This window comes from Pelodiscus sinensis, chromosome 7 (genome assembly GCF_052426305.1).
Source record: "Pelodiscus sinensis isolate ZL-2025 chromosome 7, ASM5242630v1, whole genome shotgun sequence".
NCBI lineage: Eukaryota > Metazoa > Chordata > Testudines > Trionychidae > Pelodiscus > Pelodiscus sinensis.
In genome coordinates this window covers 41,607,033-41,631,097 of record NC_143058.1, presented here as the reverse complement: position 1 = coordinate 41,631,097, position 24,065 = coordinate 41,607,033, and the positions used below count along the sequence as shown (strand labels likewise).

The 24,065-nt window shown below is 39.8% G+C and overlaps 2 protein-coding genes across 10 annotated transcripts in view; one reads left to right on the top strand and one right to left on the bottom strand.

Moving 5' to 3' along the window:
• The window catches only part of FASTKD1 (FASTK mitochondrial RNA regulator 1), a 36,354-nt gene extending 34,540 nt beyond the window's left edge, over positions 1-1,814 (top strand). For 8 of the 9 annotated variants that reach the window (XM_075933570.2, XM_075933571.2, XM_075933568.2 and 5 more), the window contains 2 exons: positions 403-517; positions 1,642-1,814. In XM_075933570.2, coding sequence (XP_075789685.2) covers positions 403-517; positions 1,642-1,731 — 205 coding nt within the window. In that variant the 3' untranslated portion in view covers positions 1,732-1,814. The remainder of the gene's footprint in view (positions 1-402; positions 518-1,641) is intronic. The other variant, XM_075933573.2, reaches the window with a different exon arrangement.
• KLHL41 (kelch like family member 41) lies at positions 451-23,861 on the bottom strand. The gene is made up of 6 exons (XM_006118182.5): positions 22,412-23,861; positions 18,676-18,833; positions 18,478-18,585; positions 16,394-16,579; positions 14,568-14,714; positions 451-13,636 (listed from the first exon to the last, which is right to left on the bottom strand). Exons 1-6 carry the CDS (start codon positions 23,519-23,521, stop codon positions 13,525-13,527), a joined length of 1,821 nt encoding a protein of 606 aa, XP_006118244.2. The 5' UTR covers positions 23,522-23,861; the 3' UTR covers positions 451-13,524.
• Between the last annotated feature and the right edge of the window lie 204 nt (positions 23,862-24,065).

Sequence of the window (24,065 nt, the reverse complement as noted above, 5' to 3'; positions counted from 1 at the left end):
TTGAACTTCGTTTTTAACAGGGTTTGTGCTGACAAATGACTTTCAGGGATATTTTTACTATTGTATATGTGCAAATCAGTAGTTAGATGCACAAATGTTATGTAGAGAGAAGCAACAAAAGGGTCTATCTTGGAAATGTTGATCTGACGTTTTTCGTGTTTTGCAATTGCCAGAGAGGTGAAAAGGAAAAGCTTTTAGGAACCATCTAAAGTTCATGTTTGTCTAGGTAAATATGAAGAAAATTGTCTCTTGGCTCAAAGAATGAGTTTAATTTTCTTTAAATTTTTTAACTTTAGTTTTCAGGTTAGTCTAATGGTAGTGTGGCTACCACTATTATAGACAAAAGGGGGATCATTACTAGATCTACCAATATTTGAAAGTAACTATTTTGTTTGTTACCAGAATTGCTGTGGAGTTTCTTGATTCTAGATCTTTTTGCAAAAATTCATGTCACCTCAAAGGAAAAATTGTGATGAAAAAAAGACATCTGGAAATTTTGGGATACGAGGTGGTTCAGGTATGGTGCACACAATCTGCAATACCAGTATCTTATACTGGGACTTGTATGTACAAAGGAATTCTCTAAGCTGTCCCCTTCAAAAATTGGATATTGCCTTTAACAAAAGAGGGCTTACCTGGCTGGTATTTGCAAGGAATTCTGCTAGCTCTGTAATGTCTTTTTCCAGACCCAGAGGGAATAGCTATGGCAAGTGTGTCATCCAGTTCCTCTTCACTAGGTGCAGCTGCAGTAAAACTGGAGTCAAGAACTCTTGTATTCACTTCCTCCACTATAGCATAGTGAATCAAACAGAGAAAGTAAAGGAAGTGCCACTTCCCTTGGTAGGTGATTGCTGCATTCTAAAAGGAATGTCAGACTGGAACTACCTCTAAGTAGAAACAAGCCCTATTGAAAAGGAGCAAAAATCCATTAAAATGCACTGAATCAAATTGTGAATTTCACTCTACTTCAGTTCAAGTGGGGGCTTTCTATGCTAGGACCCCCTAAATCTCCACTGGTGCTGCTGGGATAGACAAGGCATGGACATTTACTAACCCTTGCATAGTGGAAAAAACACCTGTCCTGCCTAAGCTGCTTCCACGGTTGCTTCAATGGAGGACTAGAGATCTGGGTTTTTTGAACAGCCTTAATTTTCTCCCTTTGGTATTCTTCTGATGATGTATGTTACACAGTTTTTTTATCATGTCATTTCCTGTCCGAGACAGCTTTTAAAACTTAAGGGTCAGATCTTCCACTGGTGCAAATTGCAAGTTTATACTGTGGAGGAGTTAGTCCTTAATTAGAGGCATTTGAAGTTCAGATAAGAAATGACATGATGATGGTGCTATGCCATCTTATTCTACCTGAGCATCTGGTCTTTCATCTTCACTGTTATTCTGTGAAAGCAAGCTATTATCAGGCAAATACATTTAGCGGTAAGAATCCTAATATTAAAAATGAAACAAAGCCTATTAAAAACCTACATCTTCTATAAAAATTTTCAGCCTCGCCTATGTTAAAATGGAGAGTGCAAGGATTAAATAAAAGGTGCCATGCATTATGTGTGTGCACATATCTACTTTGGCACTGTGTCTAACAAAAATAAATGTTAACAGTAAGTTACCCTGCAAACTCTCTTACAGATTCCTCACTTTGAATGGAATTCCATGGAGCTATCATCAAAAGATGCCTGGATGAAGTATCTGAAAAAGAATATATTTGAAACAAAGTAATACAGAGACACAATCATGATATATATTTTCATATAAACATTTAACTTTTATCATGTAACATTAAATATTTTGAATTCTTAAGACATTTATTCTCCATTGAAATGTTTTTATATTTAGGACATCTCGAATAAGACTTAACATTGGGAATCTGGACACGTAATCCTAAATTTATCAATGACTTGGCTGGTTGCAAAGGTTGAAAAAGGTGATTAAAGAAACTTAAATGTTACATTATTGCCAAGTTTTAGCTAGTTAAGGCTTACGAACAACTGTGACCATGGCAGCTTGATCATAAAATAACACTGTCACTCCTCAGCCGAGACAGGGAAGGACACATTGAAATTCACCAAACACAAATTTGGAAGTGTTGTTACTGAAGAAACAATAGTACATCCTTTAGAAATGAGGAATACTCTTCTGTGTGCAACAGGATGGATAAGAATCAAATGCAGAATCTCACTACAAGCAGACAAATGTTGGGAATGCAACAATCCTAACCAAATGTATAAAAGCTTACAGCCAACTTAAGGTATGTCCACTCTACAGAGTTTTTTCAGAAAAACTGTGGTTTTTCTGAAAAAACTTCAATTATGTGCACACTGCAATTGCGTTCTTTCGAGAAAAAAAAAATTAAAAGAACTGAGGGGTTTTTCCTACATTGATAAATCTTTCTCCAAGGAAGAAGCCTTTTTCCAAAAGAGCTCTTTCAGAAAAAGACGTGTGTGGACAGGAGAGAGGGAATTCTTTCGCAAGAAGGGGAAAGAGGAAAAAGCACAGGTGCCTTGGTGGCCATTCTGCCCATAGTAATCATAGTTTACATGCGAGATAGCATCCACATTGAATGGATGCTCTCTGTTGAAAAAGCAGATCGCTTTTTCAAAGTGCTTTCACAGTGTGGATGCTCTCTTTCAGAAGTTTTTTTCAGAAGATCTCTTCCTGAAAAGCTTCTTCCGAAAGAAGCCTGCAGTCTAGACATAGCCTTAGTCTGTAACTAGAAAAACTTAAAAATAACGAATAGTCTAGTAGCACCTTAAAGACTAACAAAACATGTAGATGGTATCATGAGCTTTCGTGGACCCAACCCACTTCTTCAGATGACTGGAGTATTAAAAGTCTAGATCTAAGAATAAATAAAGGAAGAGTAAGGGGGAAAGGAGGGAAAAAAGACAGTGAATAGATAGTTCAAGTCACAAGAGGCTGATAAGAACAATTGGTACCTTCGTTGGTTGGTTAAGTCATTAGGATGTGGAAGGTAGTGTGCGAGCCAATGATATCCGTGTTTGTTCCATTCTGACAAGAATCAAACTTGTAAATGAAGTTGTTCCAACCCTTCCCTGTGTATTTGACTTGTGAAATTGGCCTGAAACAACACGGTGACTTGGAGATCCATTAATGAGTGTCCAGACAGGTTAAAGTGTTCTCCAATAGGTTTCTGTGTGTTGCCTTTTCAGATATCTGATTTGTGTCCATTAATTCTTTCCCGTAGAGACTGTCCATTTTGGCCAATATACATGGCAGTGGGGTATTGAAAATAGGCTCTCTTGGCCATACTGCAGCTATTTTGTACCTGTCCATTAAAGTGGCAGTAAACCTAGTGGTTCAAGAGTATTTTCCTCTGGGGAGTGGAATGATCTGCCTCTTGTGCAGGGAGTATGTCTGTGGCCTCCCTGAGTAGTCCTTGGGGCCCAAAAAGTAAACTAGTCCTACAGAGTGACAGCCATTCAGATCCCCAATCTGCACTACACATGGCTCACGAGGCAACTATAAAACTATAGCTATGGCAACTGTAAAATTAAAATTAAATGATTTCTAAGGTGAAGGTTGGGGGCAGGAGCAGGGAAAATCTAATAGACTTTGAGTACTGTAGGCCTACCTGAAGGGTTTTGCTAGAGGTTGGGTTTGCATGTGGCTTATTTGCAAAGAAGCTCTCATTAGACCAGCCCATTGGTAATAAAATTAAATACAAATAAAAGGGGTAACTGTGCAGAAATTAAAGGCAAATTATATCCAGAAAATGGTAAAGATCTTCCAAAACTAATACAAGCATCTGATATTACATAACACATCTTTCAGCCAAATTTTATTTCAAATATTAGTAACATAACTTCTTTGCTCAGGAGAGTACATGATATTCAGTATTGTTAAGTTTGAGATGGACATCATGAGATCTCAGTGTCTTAAGGAAGGGCATTGCCTTATTTCAGTGGGGGTTAGTTTCTCACTAATTTTTCAAAATATAGAATGGCATTTCTATAAGTTTGGGAGAGGCTTTCCAATGCATCCACAGGCAGAACTATGAACATGTACTGAAAACATAGGTGGAGTATCGGAAGTCCCTTCTGATAGTAAAATCTCTAATACTCACTTTTGATAGTAGGGGAGGAGGTAACACTATGCCCATCACTGTCTCCGGAGTAGCAGGACTTTGGATTGTTGAGAGAGCCTAAAGCGATGAGATGCAGAAGGAAACAGAACAGCCAAGAGAATGTTTGTTGTAGGCAGATATGGGTGGTGTGGTGGGCAGTGTTGTGCAGAAGCAGCCTCTCTCTCAGAAGCCACTTTCTTTATGATTGCCAGGTTGTTAGGGCTCCTCCTCCACGTGAGCTTCCCTTTTCATAGAAACTTTTTCTCAGCATGCCTTTCTGGTGCTTTCCCTTGTAACCCCCTTTTTCCTCCCTGGGTTACTAGGGAGCAGGTCACACTCACAGATGTGCCTGGGCGCTTGATGGTCTTGACATAAAAGGAGATTGTGAGTACCCCAGTGGTGATGTTGTTTGGTTGGGGAAAACCTATCCACCCCCTTGCTGCAGTCCTTTGCTCATAAATAATGTACAATGGTGGTGCCTCCACTTGGCTGGCCTTGGGAACCCCCAGGAATAAACTTATTCCAGCAATGAACTGGATCTAACTCCAGAACAACAATTACAAATCATAAATAATATACATCTAATAGATTGCATTAGAATGAACAACCTTAACTTAAAGAAATAGGATTTAACAAATTAACAGTGAAAAACATCAATTAACAAAGTACACAGAAATAAAAGGAACTTTATTTAGCTGCCATTTGCACTGCCTGTATTTATCCCACCCCAGAGTGTGCACATCCCTGGACTCAGAGTCCCAGACTCTTGCTTGTGTGGGCACGCTTGAAGAACTGCAGCTGTAATGGAGATTCTCTGTAGGTAGTGTGTATGTGGGTGCAAGCTATGTAGCAGCTCTGGTTCACTGGGTTGGCCTCTCTGCCTCTCTTTGAACCCAGTTAGTCTGAATCTCTGAGGTCTGTCCCAGGCAGCATTTTCCCAAAGATGCCCAGTTACTCAGTCTCCATCTGTGTGCTGGATGCAGAGTAGCTTCTAGCCACAAGTACAGCCAAAGGGCCTCCCGTCTAGGGCAATCAAAAGCAGCCTTCCAGATCCCAGTTCCAAAGGCTCTCTGTCCCAGTCTGTAACTGCAACATAACAGCTACTGAACTGGATAAAAACTCCACAGCAGCCTGGCTCCCTTTTGTTCCAAAAAACAAAGGAAAGAGTCCATAGGCTGCTGAGTCTGCCTCCACACAGGTGGAGAGACTCAGATCTCCCAAAACAAAATCACTTCCTTCCTGTTTTCCTCTAGGGTTCATGGGAATTGTAGTCTGGTGGGCTAGATTGCAGCACACAGGATCTTCCCAGAAAATAAGCAGAGGCACCTTTAGTAAGGGGACTACACCTTTACATCTGGCAGGGGTTAGCCACTGCAGCTCTAAGCTAGGTGTCTTACAACTGGATACTGCTTTTGCTTCTACCAGTATTAATGTCTTATACTTGATGCTACCTCCTTACAGGTGATGTATGTGAATGTAGACATCAAAGGGAATCTAGGAAAGTAACTGAGCTAACATAGAAGTGCAAAGTTTTCCTCTCCCCTGTGAGAGTACCTGTCTGTGTGGGGTTGTGTTTACCCTGGCATCTGAAATAGCTGTGGGAAGACTCAGGCTATTACTTCTCCTCCTATGGCCACTCCTGATCAAGCTGCAGAATGGGAAAGGAGCGCTATACAGGAGGACTCACCTTTGCAAACAGGATCCTGGGGACTCCATAAACAGTGCACTTCATTTTTTTTTGTCCTTCCGCCTAACCACTGCTGTCTACTAATGCCATCAGTTTTAGTCAAACTCTGAGGAAGGGCTGTTACTTTTTAGCACTGTTTAGAAACAGACCAGAGATAAGTCCTGAAAAAAAGAGCTTCACAGTCTCCTAAATATGTGACTTTTCCAGCTAGCTAACATAACATATTGAAAGAAACATCAAGCTTAAAACTAAGAGACATTAATTTCTCTTGGGGAAAAAAACTGATCTTACAATAAATAAGTTTAATAAAATACCAAATACTTTACCAAATTGTTCGTCTAGAATAAATGTTTAAATGTTATTTATTCAGTGAAAATTGTATGTGACCTTTTGGGTGATGGTCTCTAGCCAGAAGATTTTACAGTCAACAAATGAATTGTAATTCCTTTTAAAGGGTACTAAATGGCAGCATGTATTGATAGTTGTCAATAAGGGCCATACTGGTCAGCAACAAGTCTCTCAAGTCAGACTTGGTCTTTGTGGAGGAAATCTAAGATTTTTTTACCCATGACTGTGGCACATGGCACAGACACCAAGAACACTGAAAAAGCCTGCAGAATCACCAGTGAATATTTTGGGTAAGTGGTGAAAAACAGGTGAGAAATGTGAGTGCCTGTGTGCTTACAAAGCGAAGACCCAACAAACTAGCACTCTGTCTCATTTCCATCTTGGATGTAATGACTATAGCCAATGTCATTACGCACTTTATCTTGCTTTCAAATAGTAAAAATGATTTTATCTTGTGGTGCCAGTCAAAGACCTCAATTGCAGTTGGTCCCCAATTATTGTTATAGAAATATGTACAGTTCAAGTTTTACAGCAGACTCAACTACAGCAGAAGGGGGGGCTGACATAATTGCCAGGCTTCTTGGCAAAGTGGGGTCTGGGCTCCAAGCACCTTTGCTCCTGGAAAGGGCAGGGCCTCAGGCAGAAGGGGTGGACTTGGAGCAGCCAGGCCTCAGCGCTCCAGTAGCAATTCAAAAGGGTAGAGGTGCTGTTGGTAGTTGGGAGCCCCAGTCCCTTTTGAATTGCTGGGACCCAGGCCAGTTGCCTCCTTTGCCCCCCACCCTTGGTGGGCCTGACAATGGATAGCAGAGTAGGAATAAGGCTGATCTGTAGACCATAATCCAAAAAGCTTTTTGGGTGCTGAGAAATATGAAAACTTATTCAAACGCAGTCCTCCCCCTCCATATACAGAGCCAAAAAGGATGGTAGACTCCATATGTTAATTACCACCATTTGGGACAACATTAAAATTTTCAAGTGTATTGTGTTAAACTGCACAAAGACACATTTAATGTACTGTAAATGTCCATATGGGATTTAGAGTGGAATAGTTAGTGCATTTTAAAAGTCACACCCTACCTATTTTGGACATACCCATGTAGACAAACCCTAAATTAATCCAACATATGGCTGGCAGCAAAGATTAAATGTAAACAGATGTTCTTAAAATTATAAGGCCACTTCCTCAGATGGTATAAATCAGGGTCACTTGGTTGAAATAAGGCTGTCAATTCACTTCAGCTGAGGAGTTTGCTGATGTGCTACTGGGAAAACCAAAAAGATTACACCTGGGAGTATACTTGAACAGTGTCATCCTGGAATGCCTTTTGGTGCCCAAGCCTTTGGGACATGGTAACTCCTCTCTCTTACAAAGGTACTGATGTGTAAGTAGCTACCTTCATACTGAGTTTTTTTAATTTTCATGCAGTCCTGACATGTTTGCTACTATCAATCATACAAGCTTAGATTAGTGGTGTTTTCTCATGTATTGTAAAAATATTTTTAAGAATATAATGCTAGGATGTATTTTGGCAAAGGCTGCAGGACATCTGTATAATTTTAAATGTGATAAAAAACAAGTATACAACCCAAGCCACTGATATATTTTCTTTACTGATTTCTAGCTGCATTTTAGTAAATATGTCCAAAATTAGCTCTTTTTCCCCCTTCAAACGTGGAAATTTGTTGCATAGCAGACAATTGTAGGGCTCACAAGGGTTGTTGCTTTTCACAGATCTCTGGAGTTTAAAACAAAAATCATTCCAAGAGCTTGCTGACTTAGTCGTATGCGTTGAGTCTGATTGTCTCCCCAGCAGGGTGGTGCACAGGAAGGTATTGTGACATCTTAGAGATGTGATATTCGATCATGTGCTACAAAGATAAATGCGACTCTTCACTGTATAAAGATGATGATGCAAAGCCTGTACATAGTTATTGAAGGCTGGAAAGGGCTGTGTAAATACGTCACTGCCACTTCCCATGTCATAAATAGCACAACTAGGTCCCTGCTGCCTGAAGAAGCTACAGCTTGGTGGGAGACAGGAATACAGGTATCCAACACAGAATCAATTCCCATTGATTTTTATAGCACCAGAAAAATCCTGTATTTCCCCTTCCACATATTATGGTGCTTCCTAAACTCTCTTCAGTTTATCAATTTATTTCTACTATAGAATACAGAGCCCTATACATGCAGTACCCTATTGGATAGATTAGTTGGGTATGGGGATGTGATGGACAGGCTCTCTAGGACGGGGTGGGCAATAATTTTTGCCTGGGGGCCGCTTCACAAATTTTTGAAGTAGGACCGGACTGCCCCAGAAGGGGTGGGGCCTAATTTGAAAAGGGCAGGGACAGAATGGTTCTGGGCTTCCCCAAAGGGGCGCCTTTGCCTCCCCCCTTCCCACTACGCACCCATGCCCCTGGCAGGGTGGGAAGAGGCTTCACACACTCCCTCACCCGCAGGCCCTGATTGGCCTGAGGGTGGAGGGGCATGCACAAAGCCTGAGCCTGCCTTACGCCCACCCTGTGAGGAGAATGCGGCACTTCAAAGTGCCACACACCATTCACAGGGCAAGAGGAGACGTCTCGCGCTCCGCTGCATCCAAGTCTTGATTGGCCTGGGGACAGGGGAGCTGTGCAAAGCTTCCCTTGCCCTGCTCCCTCCCTGAGTGAATGTATGGCACTTTCAAGTGCCACGTGCTCCTCGCAGGATGGGGGGAAGGGCAGAGGAAACTGCATGCTGCTCCTTTTGCAGCAGCAGCCCCTGTCTGTGGGGGATCTGAGCTCCCCATGGCCAGGCGCTGCTCTGCATCCCACGGAGTAGCCTCTGTCCCTAGGGAGCTCGGACCCCTCCCCCCCCGGACAGGGACTGCTACCACCTCACACTGCTGCTTCTATATCAGAGGCAGCAGCACAGGGCAGCAGGCAGCCGGGAACTGGTTTTTAAACTGGCTCCCCTTGTGGACCAGCTCCTACCTGCCACCCCATGCTGCTGCCTCTGATAGTGAGGCAGCAGTGCAGAATAGCAGGGGACTCCCTCGGAGCGGGGGCTGGAGTGCACGGGCTGCCATCCCCAGGAGCTGTCTGATAGTTGTGTAAATTCTTAAAGTTCATGCGGTTACACAACTATTCAATTACATGATATTTAACATCCCTAGTTCCAGCCCCTTTTTGCAGGCTTCCTCTATTTGCACACCTGCACCCTAAACAGAAAAAGTCTAAGAGACTACTTTATGATGCCAAATCCAATAGAATTATTTCCACAAAACAACCCTCTGTTGTTTTGCACTCCTGCCTCCTCTAGAAAAAGTCAACTTTTAAATTACTAACTTAGCAAGCAGCAGACATTACTAAACAAGCACTACTAAGACTGATATCTTACGACTTTTAAAATAATTTTTACTTTTTACAATTTCGAAATCCTAATTGAAATCCATTTCTTTTCTGAACACTTTTGTCGCTGGTGCAAGATAAGGGATTATCTTTGGAGGTTTGTTCATTAGTGCTACGTTACAGATCTTCAAAATCTCTTACAAAAACATCACTGAAGAATCTGGTTTATAAATAAGCCAAATAGCATATCCAAAAAAAAATTGCAAGGATTTTGCAACCCAAAGAAAAAGCAAAGCATGTCAAATTGTAGGACTAATAACCTTAACCTAATAAGTTTGTAAAGTTCTGTTTTGATGGACTGCAAAATGACTAGTACTGCAGTAGCTGAAGCATGTTTCCTAAGCCACATGATACACCTTTACCTTCAATAGGCTTGTTCATATATCAGATTCAGTTAGACTATGTCTACAAGAAGTCTCGCGCAAGAAAATGACCACACTGCCATGTGCACGCTGTGCTTTTGTGCAAGAGCTCCGATGGCAGTGTGGATGCTCTCTTGCACAAGAAAGCTCCGACGGCCATTTTAGCCATAGGGCTTTCTTGCGCAAGAAATCCCTGCCGAGCGTCCACACTGCCCTTTTGCGCAAGAGCTCCTGCGCAAGAGGGATTACACCTGTTAAAAAAGAGCATAGCTCTTGCGCAAGAAGACCTCTCTTAGCAGTAGGAATATATTATCGACCACCTGACCAGGACAGCGATACTGACATTGAAATGCTGAAGGAGATTAGAGAGGCTACCAAAATAAAGAACTCTATAATAATGGGGGATTTTAATTACCCCCATATTGACTGGATACATGCCACCTCAGGAAGAGAAGCAGAGAGAAAATTTCTCAATGGCTTAAATGACTGCTTCTTGGAGCAGCTGGTGCAGGAACCCACAAGGGAAGAGGCAATTCTCGATTTAGTCCTGAGTGCAGTGCAGGATCAGGTCCAGAAAATAACCGTTACAAGACCGCTTGGGAATAGTGACCGTAATATAATAACATTCAACATTCCTGTGGTGGGACGAATACCTCAGCAGTCCAGCACCCTGGCATTTAATTTCAAAAAGGGGAATTACACAAAGATGAGGAGGTTAGTTAAACAGAAATTAAAAGGCACAGTGACTAGAGCCAAATCCCTGAAAGCTGCATGGAAACTTTTTAAAGACACCATAATAGAGGCCCAACTTAAATGTATACCCCAAATAAAAAAACATAGCAAGAGACCTAAAAAAGAGTCACCGTGGCTTAACCGCCATGTAAAAGAAGCAGTGAGGGACAAAAAGGTATCCTTTAAGAAGTGGAAGTCCAATCCTAATGAGATAAATAGAAAGGAACATAAACACTGTCAAATGAAGTGTAAAAATGTAATAAGAAAACAAAAAAAGATATTGAGGAACAGCTAGCCAAAAACTCAAAAAGAAATAACAAAATGTTTTTAAAGTACATTAGAAGCAGGAAGCCTGCTAAAAAACCTGTGGGTCCCCTAGATGATCGAACTATAAAAGGAGCAATCAAGGATGATAAAGCCATTGCGGAGAAATTAAATTATTGCTTTTTGCTTCGGTCTTCACGGCTGAGGACGTTGGGGAGATTCCCAAATCTGCACCGTCCTTTGTGGGTGATGAATCTGAGGAACTGTCCTGGATTGAAGTGTCATTAGAGGAGGTTTTGGAACAAATAGAAAAACTTAATGTTAACAAATCTCCGGGACTGGGATGGCATTCATCCAAGGATTCTAAAAGAACTCAAATGGGAAATGGCTCAACTATTATCTGTGGTTTGTAACCTATCCCTTAAATCAGCTTCCGTACCTAATGACAGCCAACGTGACACCAATATATAAAAGGGCTCTACAGGCGATCTGGGCAATTATAGACCGGTAATTCTAACTTCAGTACGGGGCAAATTAGTATAAACAATAGTACAGAATAGTACAATAGTAAAGAATAAAATTGTGAAGCATGTAGAAGAACATAAGTTGTTGGACAAAAGTCAACATGGTTTCTGTAAAGGGAAATCCTGTCTTACTAATCTATTAGAGTTCTTTGAAGGGATTAACAAACATGCGGACAAGGGGGATCCAGTAGATATAGTATACTTAGATTTTCGGAAAGCCTTTGACAAGGTCCCTCACCAAAGGCTCTTGTGTAAATTACATGGCCATGGGATAAGAGGGAAGGTCCTTTCTTGGATTGAGAACTGGTTAAAAGACAGGAAACAAAGGGTAGGAATAAATGGTAAATTTTCAGAATGGAGAAGGGTAACTAGTGGTGTCCCCAAGGGTCAGTCCTGGGACCAATCCTATTTAACTTATTCATAAATGATCTGGAGAAAGGGGTAAGTAGTGAGGTGGTTAAGTTTGCAGATGATACCAAACTGTTTAGGATAGTTAAGACAGAAGCAGACTGTGAGGGACTCCAAGAAGATCTCACCAAACTGAGTGATTGGGCAACAAAATGGCAAATGAAATTTAATGTGGATAAGTGTAAAGTAATGCACATCGGGAAAAATAACCCCAACTATACGTACAGTATGATGGGGGCTAATTTGGCTATGACAAATTAGGAAAGAGATCTTGGCGTTATCGTGGACAGTTCTCTGAAAACTTCCACACAGTGTACAGCAGCGGTCAAAAAGGCAAATAGGATGCTAGGAATTATTAAGAAAGGGACAGAAAATAAGACCCAGAATATCTTACTGCCCCTATATAAAACTATGGTAGGCCCACATCTTGAATACTGTGTACAGATGTGGTCTCCTCACCTCAAAAAAGATATTTTGGCCTTGGAAAGGGTTCAGAAAAGGGCAACTAAAATGATTAGGGGTTTGGAACAGTTCCCATATGAGGAGAGGTTAAAGCGACTGGGACTTTTTAGTTTAGAAAAGAGGACACTGAGGGGGGATATGATAGAGGTATATAAAATCATGAGTGGTGTGGAGAGGGCAGATAAAGAAAAGTTATTTATTAGTTCCCTAAATAGAAGAACTAGAGGACACCAAATTAAATTAATGGGTAGCAGGTTTAAAACTAATAAAAGAAAGTTCTTCTTCACACAGCGTGTAGTCAACCTGTGGAACTCCTTGCCAGAGGAGGCTGTGAAGGCTAGGACTATAATAGATTTTAAAGAGAAGCTAGATAATTTCATGGAGGTTAGGTCCATAAAAGGCTATTAGCCAGGGGATAAAATGGTGTCCTTGGCCTCTATTTGTCAGAGGCTGGAGAGGGATGGCAGGAGACAAATCGCTTGATCATTGTCTTTAGTCCACCCTCTCTGGGGCACCTGGTGTTGGCCACTGTCGGCAGACAGGCTACTGGGCTAGATGGACCTTTGGTCTGACCCAGTACGGCTGTTCTTATGTTCTTACCACGCCGTACTGTAAATTTCTTTGCGCAAGAGGGGGTGGGCAGTGTAGATGCTCTGCAGATTCTTGCGCAAGAACGGCCAAACTTGCGCAAGAAGCTGCGAGTGTAAACTTAACCTTACTGTTTTCTGAATGCTACATATAAAATGTTTGTAGATCTAGCAAGACAATGCAACTTTTGTGCATAGGATTGGAGTGGAAAATAAAGCTGTATAAACAGCCTATCAATATCAAGACAAATGCAATAGAGCTATCTAGAAATTAATTGGCCTTAGTAAACTCTTACATCTGTGGTAGGACTTCTTAAAATCATTTCAAGATAAGTGCCCAATGCTATAAGCCTTCTGTGAGCAAGCCTCTGGTTAGTTCAATGAGAATTTCACATGTGGAAGGATTGAGCTTTACATGATATCTTCATTTATTTAAAACCAATTCCAGTCAATCAGAATTCTTTCTGATTCTAAACTTTGAATGAAAAGTTAGTTTTGGTTTATTATCTACAAAAATTAGTAACCATTTAAAACACAGCTGCAGTAACAATTTAAGAGATGCATGTCTATAAATCTCTGTGCAGTTTGTTTTTTATGCAGCAAAACCAGAATTGCTGTAATCAGAACTCCCTCATGATATTTAATTTCCCAGCCTTTTTGTTTATAGCTTTGATAGCTTGAATAGATTTAAACGTGTTGAAAGACAGGAGGCTCCAGAGGCATAGCGAATCTCCTTCAACATACCACACCATTCTTTCTTCTCGTCGTCATACCTGCAATTAACCGAATACTGTGATTTCAGAGCCACTTTGAGCTCAACCTTCCCCCCTCAGATACACACACAAAAAGGAGACTAATCCATGTGTCAAGAGTTCCTAACAGTTTAACACAAAGGCTATTTTTGGCTTTGCCCCTTGCATCATGCTTCCCTCATCCCCAGAACAATCTCCAAGTGCATATTCTGTAAGTATCCTCTTACAGTCCTCAAATTAATTTCTTCCCAGAATCCCTTGTACCCTCTCACCAATTGCTTTCCACATCTTAAGTTAGCTGAACTATTTGGGTGTTCTGGGCTAAATGGGATTTTTCACATCTTTTAGCTGATTGAGATTCAAACCCTAGAACGTGTGTTTGTAACTCTCCTTAAGAGAGTTTGTTCTAGAAGTGTATATGTGGATTACAACTCATTTATCTACTAGTGTATGGGATAGGGAAATCTCCATTTTGCTATCTATCAGAATATCCTTCACAGGAGAACAAGATGAGCTCAAAATTGTTTAGGCAACTTCAGAGAGAGGCTTTCAGCACTGCGAATGAGGTAACATTAGGGTACTTTAGCCAAAGAATCAGCCTGCAATATGTATTTCACTTTATTGACCTGAATAGGTCAAGAAATACTGCACCCCACTCTCCTTTTTCTATGTATCTTTGCTGAAGCCTGCAACTGGCAGAATGTGACTTAGAACATTATGTTATTTCATCAGAAGGTAAAAGTTCTCCCCAGCTCCAAATCTTACATTTATTTGTATTAGTTCATTGCACATAAAGATTGTGCTTGTCAGACACTATAGCAATTGGTCCCTTAAAATGTATATAAATAGATGATTTATAAAACTAAAGAGTAATGATTTTTGACTTACTCCCTAATTTTATAAACTTCAAGGTGAGTTTCCATTTAGGAAATATGATTGCAACAGAACTTACTTCCATATGTCATTAACTTCATTGGGTGCAAATTCCTTGGACTCTAGCTGCACCATAGCAAAACCACCAATAGCATATAGGGATCCACTCAAGTTGACTAAACTGATAGAGCTTCTCTCCTGGGGGAATTCAGGCATTACCTCCCACCTGTAGGATATTTATAAACAAAACAAAACCAGTCAGACTACACGTAAGAAATATTCTGAACAAAATGAAAGAAGTAGGTGAGATGCTGATAGCTATAGTTAGCAGAAACACAGGGGTAAAGGATTAGTCTGAGGAGCCTTTGCACCTAGGAACCCCAATCTTCATTAGAAAAACAAAGCCCATAGCACACCAACACTACATTCTGCATCTCCATCACCAGCATTAAAGCCAAATGTGCCTGCTCAAGATCTGTATGCAGGGAAGATCCTCATTACTCCCTGCTGCAGCCTCCAAAGGGGTGTGCGCACTTTCTGTTCATTCTGTTGAACCAACATTAACAAGATGGAGCAAGAAGAGTCAAGCTCATTAGCATTATTATGAGTTTTCCACTGCAATGTTTTCCCCCATGCAGAATCATGGATGAAAAAACTAAAATATTTGCACAGATAAACCCAATCCTGCTGAATAGGGCCAACGACCTTAACTTTCTTCTCACACAGATGTAAGCCATTTACTCCAGTGAGGTTATTCCTGACTTACAGCAGTGAAAATGCAACAAAAGTGTTAGATTTTCCTGGTAAGATAGGTTCAAATGCATAATGAAAGTGTATGTGAGCCACTCAAAGTATTAAGGATGATTGATAAAATGTCCTATATTCTGACTTGCTTTTATCAAGCATTGGGCAACGTAAAACATTTCTATAGGAAAAGGTCAGAGTAGCAGCCAAAGTCCCAAATATATTCTACATGAATGTTTTTTTTGGTGAAACTTCCACTTTTTTATATTTAATTCTAAATATGACTTGCTCTGGGACAAAAATATATTTAGCTTCAAGTGTATCTACTACATGAAAGATCAGTATATCTTCTAATTTGGCTTTATGGATTTACAGAAATCACATTACAATTATGACATACCATAAAGACTAGGTTTACACTGGCATTTTACTGTACTGCAGCTTTCTGGCTCAGGGATGTTAAATTATCCCTCCAGTCACAGCAAATTACAGTGCTGTAAAGCACCAGCATAAACTAGGCTACAGTTAGCTACTCCTCTTGTGGAAGTGATTTACCTATAGCACTGGGAGAGCTCTCTAAGGGTATGTCTACACAGCAGTAATAACGTAGTTCGTGTCTACATTACAAGCAGTCATTTCGACATAATGTCAATCTGGGGGACTTCTTACTCTGACTCCTGTAACCCTAATTTTACGAGGAGTAAGGGAAGTAGGAGGAAAAGTGCTCTTCCTCAGATGTCCTGTTGTGTAGTCAGCACTAAAAGCTGCAATAAGCTATTTTAACTTAGCTCAAATTGCGTAGTTTATTCAGCTTTAGCTCTGCTGCATAGACATCCCCTGAGTCCTAGTGCTCTTGCCATGGCCACGCTGCTGTATTAAACTGCTCGTGCAGCAGCGCTTTACACTTTAAAGTGTAGACAAAGCCAAATGGTCATTGTGTGTAAGTTGTAGTTAAGAGCATGGATTTAAAATTGAAAAATCTAGTTGGCACTTTTGTATTCAATAGTAATTATTTGTGAAGCAGTTTATGCTGAATTGTTTTCCCCGGACCTTAACTAATCTTTAACATTTTCTTCATAATAAAAGGAATTAAAAATAAGGCAACTTAGTTACTAAAATTCAAATAAAAATTATTTACAAATGATCTGGATATGCACTCACTTATTACTGGTGAGGTCAAAAGCTTCCACAGAGGCTGAAAGGCCTTCTTCAGTAACACCTCCTGCAATCACAATTTTGCCTTTATGGACAGCCACTCCAAACATTGAGCGAGCCACTTTCATGGGAGCCAGATCTCTCCAGTCTCCCTTCTTAGAATTGTATATAAATACCCTGTTAGTACATTTCCTGTGGGGGAAAAAGACAAACTTTAAGCATCCCTTAAATATCCTTAAGCATTCGATAAATCCTTTGGAGAGATATATTTAAAGAGACACTTAATTTAAGTGGATTTTCTGTGTAACATACAGTCACTGAAAAAGTACCTAGGGACATACCTAGACTTCCTGTATTCCTGCTCAAGCTTTATTTCAGCAATAGGTAAATGGCTAAACAAAGGTGGGTGAGTGTGGCATGGCGGAAAGAGAGCTAAAAAAAAAGCTAGACACTTTGTTTTTTAAAATGCTAGTATGTTAGAGTAGATCTTCCTGATTGAATTTGCTCTCCCAAGTGCATATAATGCTGTATGAGGACTTTCAATCCTTGTAAAAGTCAATATATACAAGCACAATTCATTAAGCTAGCTGCGTAGTTTGACAAACCTCTGTCTGTGTCTGAGCTGCTTTAACTATCGTCCTCTTTTTCCTGATCTGAAATTCTCTCATTTCTACCTACACTGTATACTCCCTAGGACATGGACAAGGTCTTGTGAGTTTCTGTAAATCCCATTCACATCCATAGAACTGTAAATAAATGTTATGCTATTTACACAGTGCCATAATGTGTATGATGTTTTACATACTGGAAAAATGTCTCTTTGTTCCATGTAGTTTGATTAGGATGACCTGTGTTAAGGAATGGTAACAAAGAGAGGGGACCGAGCACAAGGATTACTACAATAAGATCATATAATTGCTTTGCTTTAGTTGATTATATAGAAATATCACAATGTGTGCATTAACACATATGATACTGTCACTTAGCCTGGAAGACTAAAGATGATAGGAAAAAATGTGCATTTAAAAGTATTTAAAGCATTTCGGTATATAGCAGATCAGGTCAGGATAAGAGGTTATTTGCTTATGGCTACAGTGTAGTTTAAGATAAACAAATAACTGTGAACCTTTATTCTTTTACAGAGTATTCAGTTTTAGAAAGAAAAAGCTAATGGGGCAAGTCTACAGTTTGTGCACTAAGCACTTTTAAAGTGTAATTATATAGCATAACGTCTTGATTACAAGAGTCAGGGTTTCCTCAAGCTATCTTCTATGGTAGTGGTTTTGTTGCGTTAGTGTTCAGTGCTGGAAAATTTCAATTCCTCCATGCATATTTGCATCTTAATCCTGGTTTGTCCGAAAAAAAAGATGATTTACTTTGAGACCTTTGTTTTATGTACTATATGTGAAGAGCAAACATTTCATTTCATGTTTCTACTGGAACTGGAGGATCACTTTCACTCTGGGAGAATAAGACAGCAGCACCAAGTAGAGTGATGATCAAGTTGTACAGCAGACAACCTACTTTTAGAAGTTAGCTAATTTCTGACTGCAGCAGACACCTCTGGCACTTGTCAAGTAACCCTATCAGGGTGTCTCATGTTATTTCTCAAGACTATAATGTTTTACACTCAGACACATCCTATTTCCACTCCTGCTCCCAATCTTTTTTTTTCTTTAATGAAATCATCATAGTATGGCTCCAAATAGAATGCTAAGACGGTATTATGATTTGGCATAATTAAAAATGGAGTTGCAGTAGCTGCATGCAGCAAATTGAGGGTTGTAAGTGGTTGTGGTGTATAACATGACTAAGAAGCTAGGAATAAACTTTTTGTGAAGAACCCAATATTGAATCATGTATGCACAACAGAACATAGTATGAGAGAGAAATAAGAAAGCCAGCTAATCAAGTCAAGTAGCTATAATAATAGTGTTTTACATTATCAGGTAAATTTTGTTCTTAAATATCCACAGTGATTCCATGTACCAAACCCACACCCAGATACAAATAAACAGGAATTCTGATGGCTGAGTGTGAGGACACAACTAATAATGCTACCATTTGCCATGAAATTATTTGGTACTTACTTGTCATCAGTCTTTCCCCCAAGACAGTATATCATCCCATTATGTGAAATTGTTGCATGACCATATACTTTGAGTGGAAGTTTTTTGGTTTCATTCCATTTTACTGCCCTGGAATTGGAAGATTATACTATTAAGGCTATGTAAATGGGGAAAAGGGTTATTTTAAATATGCTCAGTGAATGTAAACTTTCAACATACACAGGATCATAGCACAAGACTGAATCCAGAGACTCCTCTGTCTGAAGGTCCTTGCCTGCAATTACATACACTTTGTTGTCTGACTCTCCCAGACCAAAAAGGCATCTAGCTGAAGGCAGTGGAGGAAGGCCTGCCCATTCACCAGCAATACTATCCAGCTGAAAGAATATCAAAATAGGCAATGTCAGGAAAGGTGCATAAGGAAAGTCCACGCAATGCAAACAGCTCTGTGAAATAGATTTAGATGCAGTAAGTGGATCAATAGTGTTCCCCATTGTATTTATTCTAACTGCCCGTAAGTCCTAGGATCAGCTGATGTATGCCAACTTTTACACCCCAGAATAGTTACTGCCAACTTTTTCCTCTTTAATCTCCCATACTCCTGGTCATTTTGTTTCTTCTTGTTAATTATTATTGAAATATGGCCTTTCACAGTGCATGGGGGATGAGCAGAGAATGCTGCCTACATTGTAATAATGATGAGGCAAGATCCTCTGCCCAGCACCCTTCCCATAGAAGCCAGAGGCATTATGTCCCAAAAGTCATACAGTTTTTCCTCTCGCACTGCTGGAGCAAAAAAGTGCTCCTCCTATGACAGTGATTTCCAAGATCGTGAGGTCTTAAGCTATGTTTACACAGTAGCATTATTCAGAAATAATATAGTGCACATCTACACAGCAAGCCTGCTATTTCAAAATAATTTCAAAATAATGGACTTCTGACTCCGACTCCTATAACTCTAATTATATGAGGAGTAAGTGAAGTTGGGGGAAGAGTGCTCTATTGCGAAATAACTGCTGTGTAGACAGCACCAAAAGTCGAAATAAGGCATTTTGACTTAAGTTACGATATTAGTGTTGCTCAAGTTGCGTAGCTTATTTTGAGTTTAGCCCTGCGGGGTAGACATTCCTTTAGTGTGCACACAGTGGAGTAAAGGTGAATTGTGACTTTTCTACAAGACTTAAAGGAAAACAAAATCAGACACCCACAAAGTCTTGGTTTCTGAGCAAACCAGGAAGGAAGCAGTGAGATTAAGTCTCTAGTCTAACTGGTCATCTCAGAAGATTTAGTTTCTATTCTATTCACTTTTGCTGTGCTGTAAGTAGTCACAGAAGAGAAGCAGTAAGGAAACAGAGGAAAGACTATAGGATGTTTTCAGAGACCTACGCTACATGAGATCATGAGACTGATTTGTTTCTACCACCTACTTATACCCTCCCCAACCCCCATAGTATCTGAGTACCTCCCCAGCAGTTAAAAATGTCTGTTTTTCTTCCTTCCTGGAATTTCCAGCCTACAGAAAATAGTGTGAGAATTCCATAGTGGATTTTTATATGGGTGGATGTTTTGTGTGTCTGTGTGACAAGCCTGAAAGAGAGCTCAAAGTAGTGAGGTTTGTATTTAGCTCTTAGGCTACGTCTAGACTGCAGTGCTTTTCCGAGATACCACAGGTATCCCTGAAAAGCAATGCCATGTCCAAGAAATGCATCCGCTTTTCCAAAAAATATTCAGAAAAGAGGATGCATTCTTTCGCCATCCCTGTAAACCTTGTTTTATGAGGAAGAAGGGATGTGTTGAAAGAGCAGGTTTTTTTGAAATTTGGCATCGTGTAGATGTACCAAGTTTCAGAAAAGCCTCTTTTGAAAGAGAAGTGGAAAAAGATATGCTAATTGTGGTTTGCAATTTGCGTATCTTTTTGCGACTTTTCTTTGTATTCTAGACATAGCCTTACAGTAGTCAGGTGGAGTTCCATAGTCTGCGTCAAACTCCTATGAAACTTCTGGTTCCAAAACCCACTAGTTTCTTCCTGTTGGTATACAGTTTATTTGCTGCAGTGGAACTTGAGAATTCCTGGACAGATTCCTCAGGTAGTTTAAGCCAGTTCAGGCAGAACCTCGTATCCTATTCATTAGAGTTGATAATATAATCAGTGAATCAGGAGTTTAACTGATACAGGGGATTTCCTTTTGTATGTTAACTCTGATAGTAACGCATACTTAGGGACAAACTCCTTGATGGGTGGTAGCTCAGTTTTCTCCCACTTTGACAGGCACTTAATGAAGGGGTAACATAATGAGGTGGAAGTGGTGAAGCAGGGACCTATGAGGAGTGGAAATGTTGTAGATGCCATGTTAAAACTCTGAAAGAAGCAATCACCAAGCTGACAGTGTAGAGAGATTCTAGCAGTGAGCCACAGCAGCAGCCCATTGTACTAGCAATGGGATGGATGAGTGGGAGAGGGACAGGAAAGTAGCAGAAATTCAGGGCACAGACAAGGGAAAGATGTTTTTAAAAAAAGAGAGAGAGTTCTGTCAATTATTAGCCTCATTCCTGTGGTATATGTGTCATTAAAAATCTCTTGATGCAATTATAGCCTAATAATTCAGTTATCTAATTCTAGATTGGTTTCAGGAAGTAATCTAATGTAACGCACCACAAGCAAATTTTGGTAGCAACTTTTTTATGTGTTTGATAATTTAGTACTTGATATCTATGTAGCAAAATGAACCGGTTCCAATGTAATCTCTCTCTAGAAAACTGTTCTCTCAAAATGTATACCAGGCTCATTCTCTTCAACTGATAGCTCTGTGAAACAATGTCAATAATTGCTATTTTCAACATATGCCAATTACTTTAAAATTATGTAAAGTATTGCCTTGCTGTACTATATGTGAACAAAAGATCTGATCTTGTACTCAGGCTAATGCTCCACTGAAGTCAAGGATTTGTTTACCATCCAATAAATCAAGAGACAGGCAAAATGTCCAAGGGTACAACATGCAGCTATGTATCTAAAATGCCCAGGATATGTTTGATATAAATATACCCCAAGAACTTTTTGTGTTGCTAATTTTTTTTATATCTGATGCCACTATAGTTAAGGCTTATCTATAGTTTGTATTAATAAAACTTAAATATATATGGATTTGAATGTATACCTTCACTATAGGTTGAAATAAAATATTTTGAGCATGAGCTAATTTAAGAAGGTTGTGTACTCTGACATCCCAAATTACCAAAGCTTTACAACTTTGGAAATTTGTCAGCCTACAACATGGTAGGATGTCTACTGATGTTTTAGGGTGAAAAAAAAGTTAAATTGGTTAACTAAGAGCCATATTTTTAAAAGTATTCATGAACCAAAAGATGCAGATAGATGCCTAATGGGATTTTTAAAAATGCCTATGCACCTCTGATCAAAACTGATAGGAGTAAACATTCTGGGCACTTCTGAAAATCCCACTAAGTGCATCTTTAGGTGCCTAAATATCTTTGAAAAATTGGCCTAATGTGACCAAAACATGTTACCTAACTTTAAGAACTCCCCTCGGCCTTAATTGTGAATGATGCAGAGAACATGCAATTCCCGTGGACTTCACTTAAAGCACTGAATGTTCAACACCTCTTAAGAATGAGCCCAAAATAAATATTTTAAGAAAAGTTTTGGCTTTAATAGGAATCAATTCAATATAGAAATCTGCCAGTAAGGCATCTGTTAAAAGTCAAGAATGAGATGACATTTGTCCCTAATGGACTATGCTGCCTGGGAGGAATTTCAAAGATAGCAGCAACCAGTAAACTTGTATAGGAAAAATGTGACTGAAATTAATTAAAATAAAACATTAACCTATTCTGGATTTAAAGTTAAACCTAAATACTCTTCAGTAACTTGCAGAAAGCCTATTTTTCATGCAGTGCTAACACCATAGTGTACCAATGAATATGAGGCTTATACCTGGAAGAAGTATGATTGTAAAGGCTGATCCTTGTTCTCCTCATCCACATACAATCCTCCGACGACATAGACCTGATTTTGTTTGGTGACTATGCTAGAATGATTTCTGGGAATCTGTTCTGCCAGTGCTGCCAAGTAACATTCATTCTCTACAGGGTCATAAGCTACTGCAGCAGTGTCATTGACCAGAAGAATAAGGTCTTTGACAAACATACCATGTCTTGGAATGTCATTGAGGTATCCAGGGAGTAAATCTTCATCCCCTACATCACCATTTACTTCCCCTTCACCTGACTTTCCTTTGCTTACTGCAGGTTCGGGTAATTTTCCAGCAAAGGCATCCTTAATCACTTTGATCTTTTTCTGAAGATCTGAACTGCTTTTAATTATATCATCCTTCTCAACATGCTCCTTGAAGTATTTTTCTGACATAAGACGAAAACGAATGCAGTCAAAAACTTCTCCCAGGCTCTTTATTCTATTCTCTTTGTCTGTTCGGATCCATTTCATTACTGCTTCAAATACCACTTCTTCCTTTTCTACATTTAAGCTGTCAGGTAAAATAACTGAGATGAGCTCATGGGGGGCAAGCTGCATGAAGTCCTCTTCTTTGCAAATCTGCACAAAGTGGTCTGACACAAAGTCACGGGCAGACAATGCAAGTCTTGGACAGTCAAGAAGGAGACCTAATCGAAGAATAGCTAGACAATTACCAACAGCAAGTCTTTTCTGAAGATAGGAGACACACACAGTGAATACAGAAGGGATCTGAAAGCGGCTGGCCAAAGCAAAAATATCTTGCACATTAGAATCATTGAGATCAATACTTGCAGAGTAAAGGTACTTGACAATCATATCCAGAATGCTGGGGTCCACATTGTCTAGAACTACCTCCTTTTTTTTGTCTTCACTTTGCTCAGATAAAAAATACTCACGGAAATAAGGACTACAAGCTGATAAAATCAATCTGTGGCAAGGTAAGCTTTTGTCACCAGCTTTTAGATAGCAATCAACAAACTTTTTCTCATCCAGGAGTTCCTTGAGGCCATCCTGAAGAAGCGTGGATTGGTAAAGTCGAAGCTCTTCAGTGAGTTCCCTTTGGGAATCCATTTTGTGAATAATATGGGCGTGTAAGGTGGAACTGAAAGGTTTAGCTGTTGTCGGCACTAAGGTCTATCTGTAAAAAGGCAGATCAGTGTGCTTTGCCCAGCCTGAAGTCTCTGTAATTTAATCCTGCCAACTAAATATAGGTACAGCCTCTAACAAGTTGGAATTTAGGGTGGAAGGTGTGGAAAGAAGAGTTGCTCTTGCAGCTGTCATAGACTGAAAGAAGCAACTGTTGCTTTTAGTCAAGGCAATCACACACATTTAATCACTGAAACTTGCAGAGTAAGGTATTACTCAATGTGAGTAAGGATGGCAGAATCTGGTCTTTAGTTATGAATCAGATCTCAAATATAAATACAGAATGCTCTAAAATAGAAGTATTATCTGAAAGCTAACAGCTTTTATGTCTATTCACATTATGTCTATTCACAGTTGACTCACAGAAAATGTTTTTAAAGATACTTCAGACTTTGCCCGGTGTGAATGTCGGATACTTCATTATGAGTAAAATTCATTGTGATTAATTAGAGACAAATATTTTGTGCTA

Excerpts from the sequence above, each read along its gene's own strand:
- KLHL41 (XM_006118182.5), bottom strand. The coding sequence starts at position 23,521 with ATGGATTCCCAAAGGGAACTCACTGAAGAGCTTCGACTTTACCAATCC. Across the intron at positions 18,586-18,675 it reads GTCTTGTGCTATGATCCTGT|GGCAGTAAAATGGAATGAAA; the intron begins GTATGTTGAAAG and ends TTCCAATTCCAG. Across the intron at positions 16,580-18,477 it reads GGGGGAAAGACTGATGACAA|GAAATGTACTAACAGGGTAT; the intron begins GTAAGTACCAAA and ends TTTCCCCCACAG.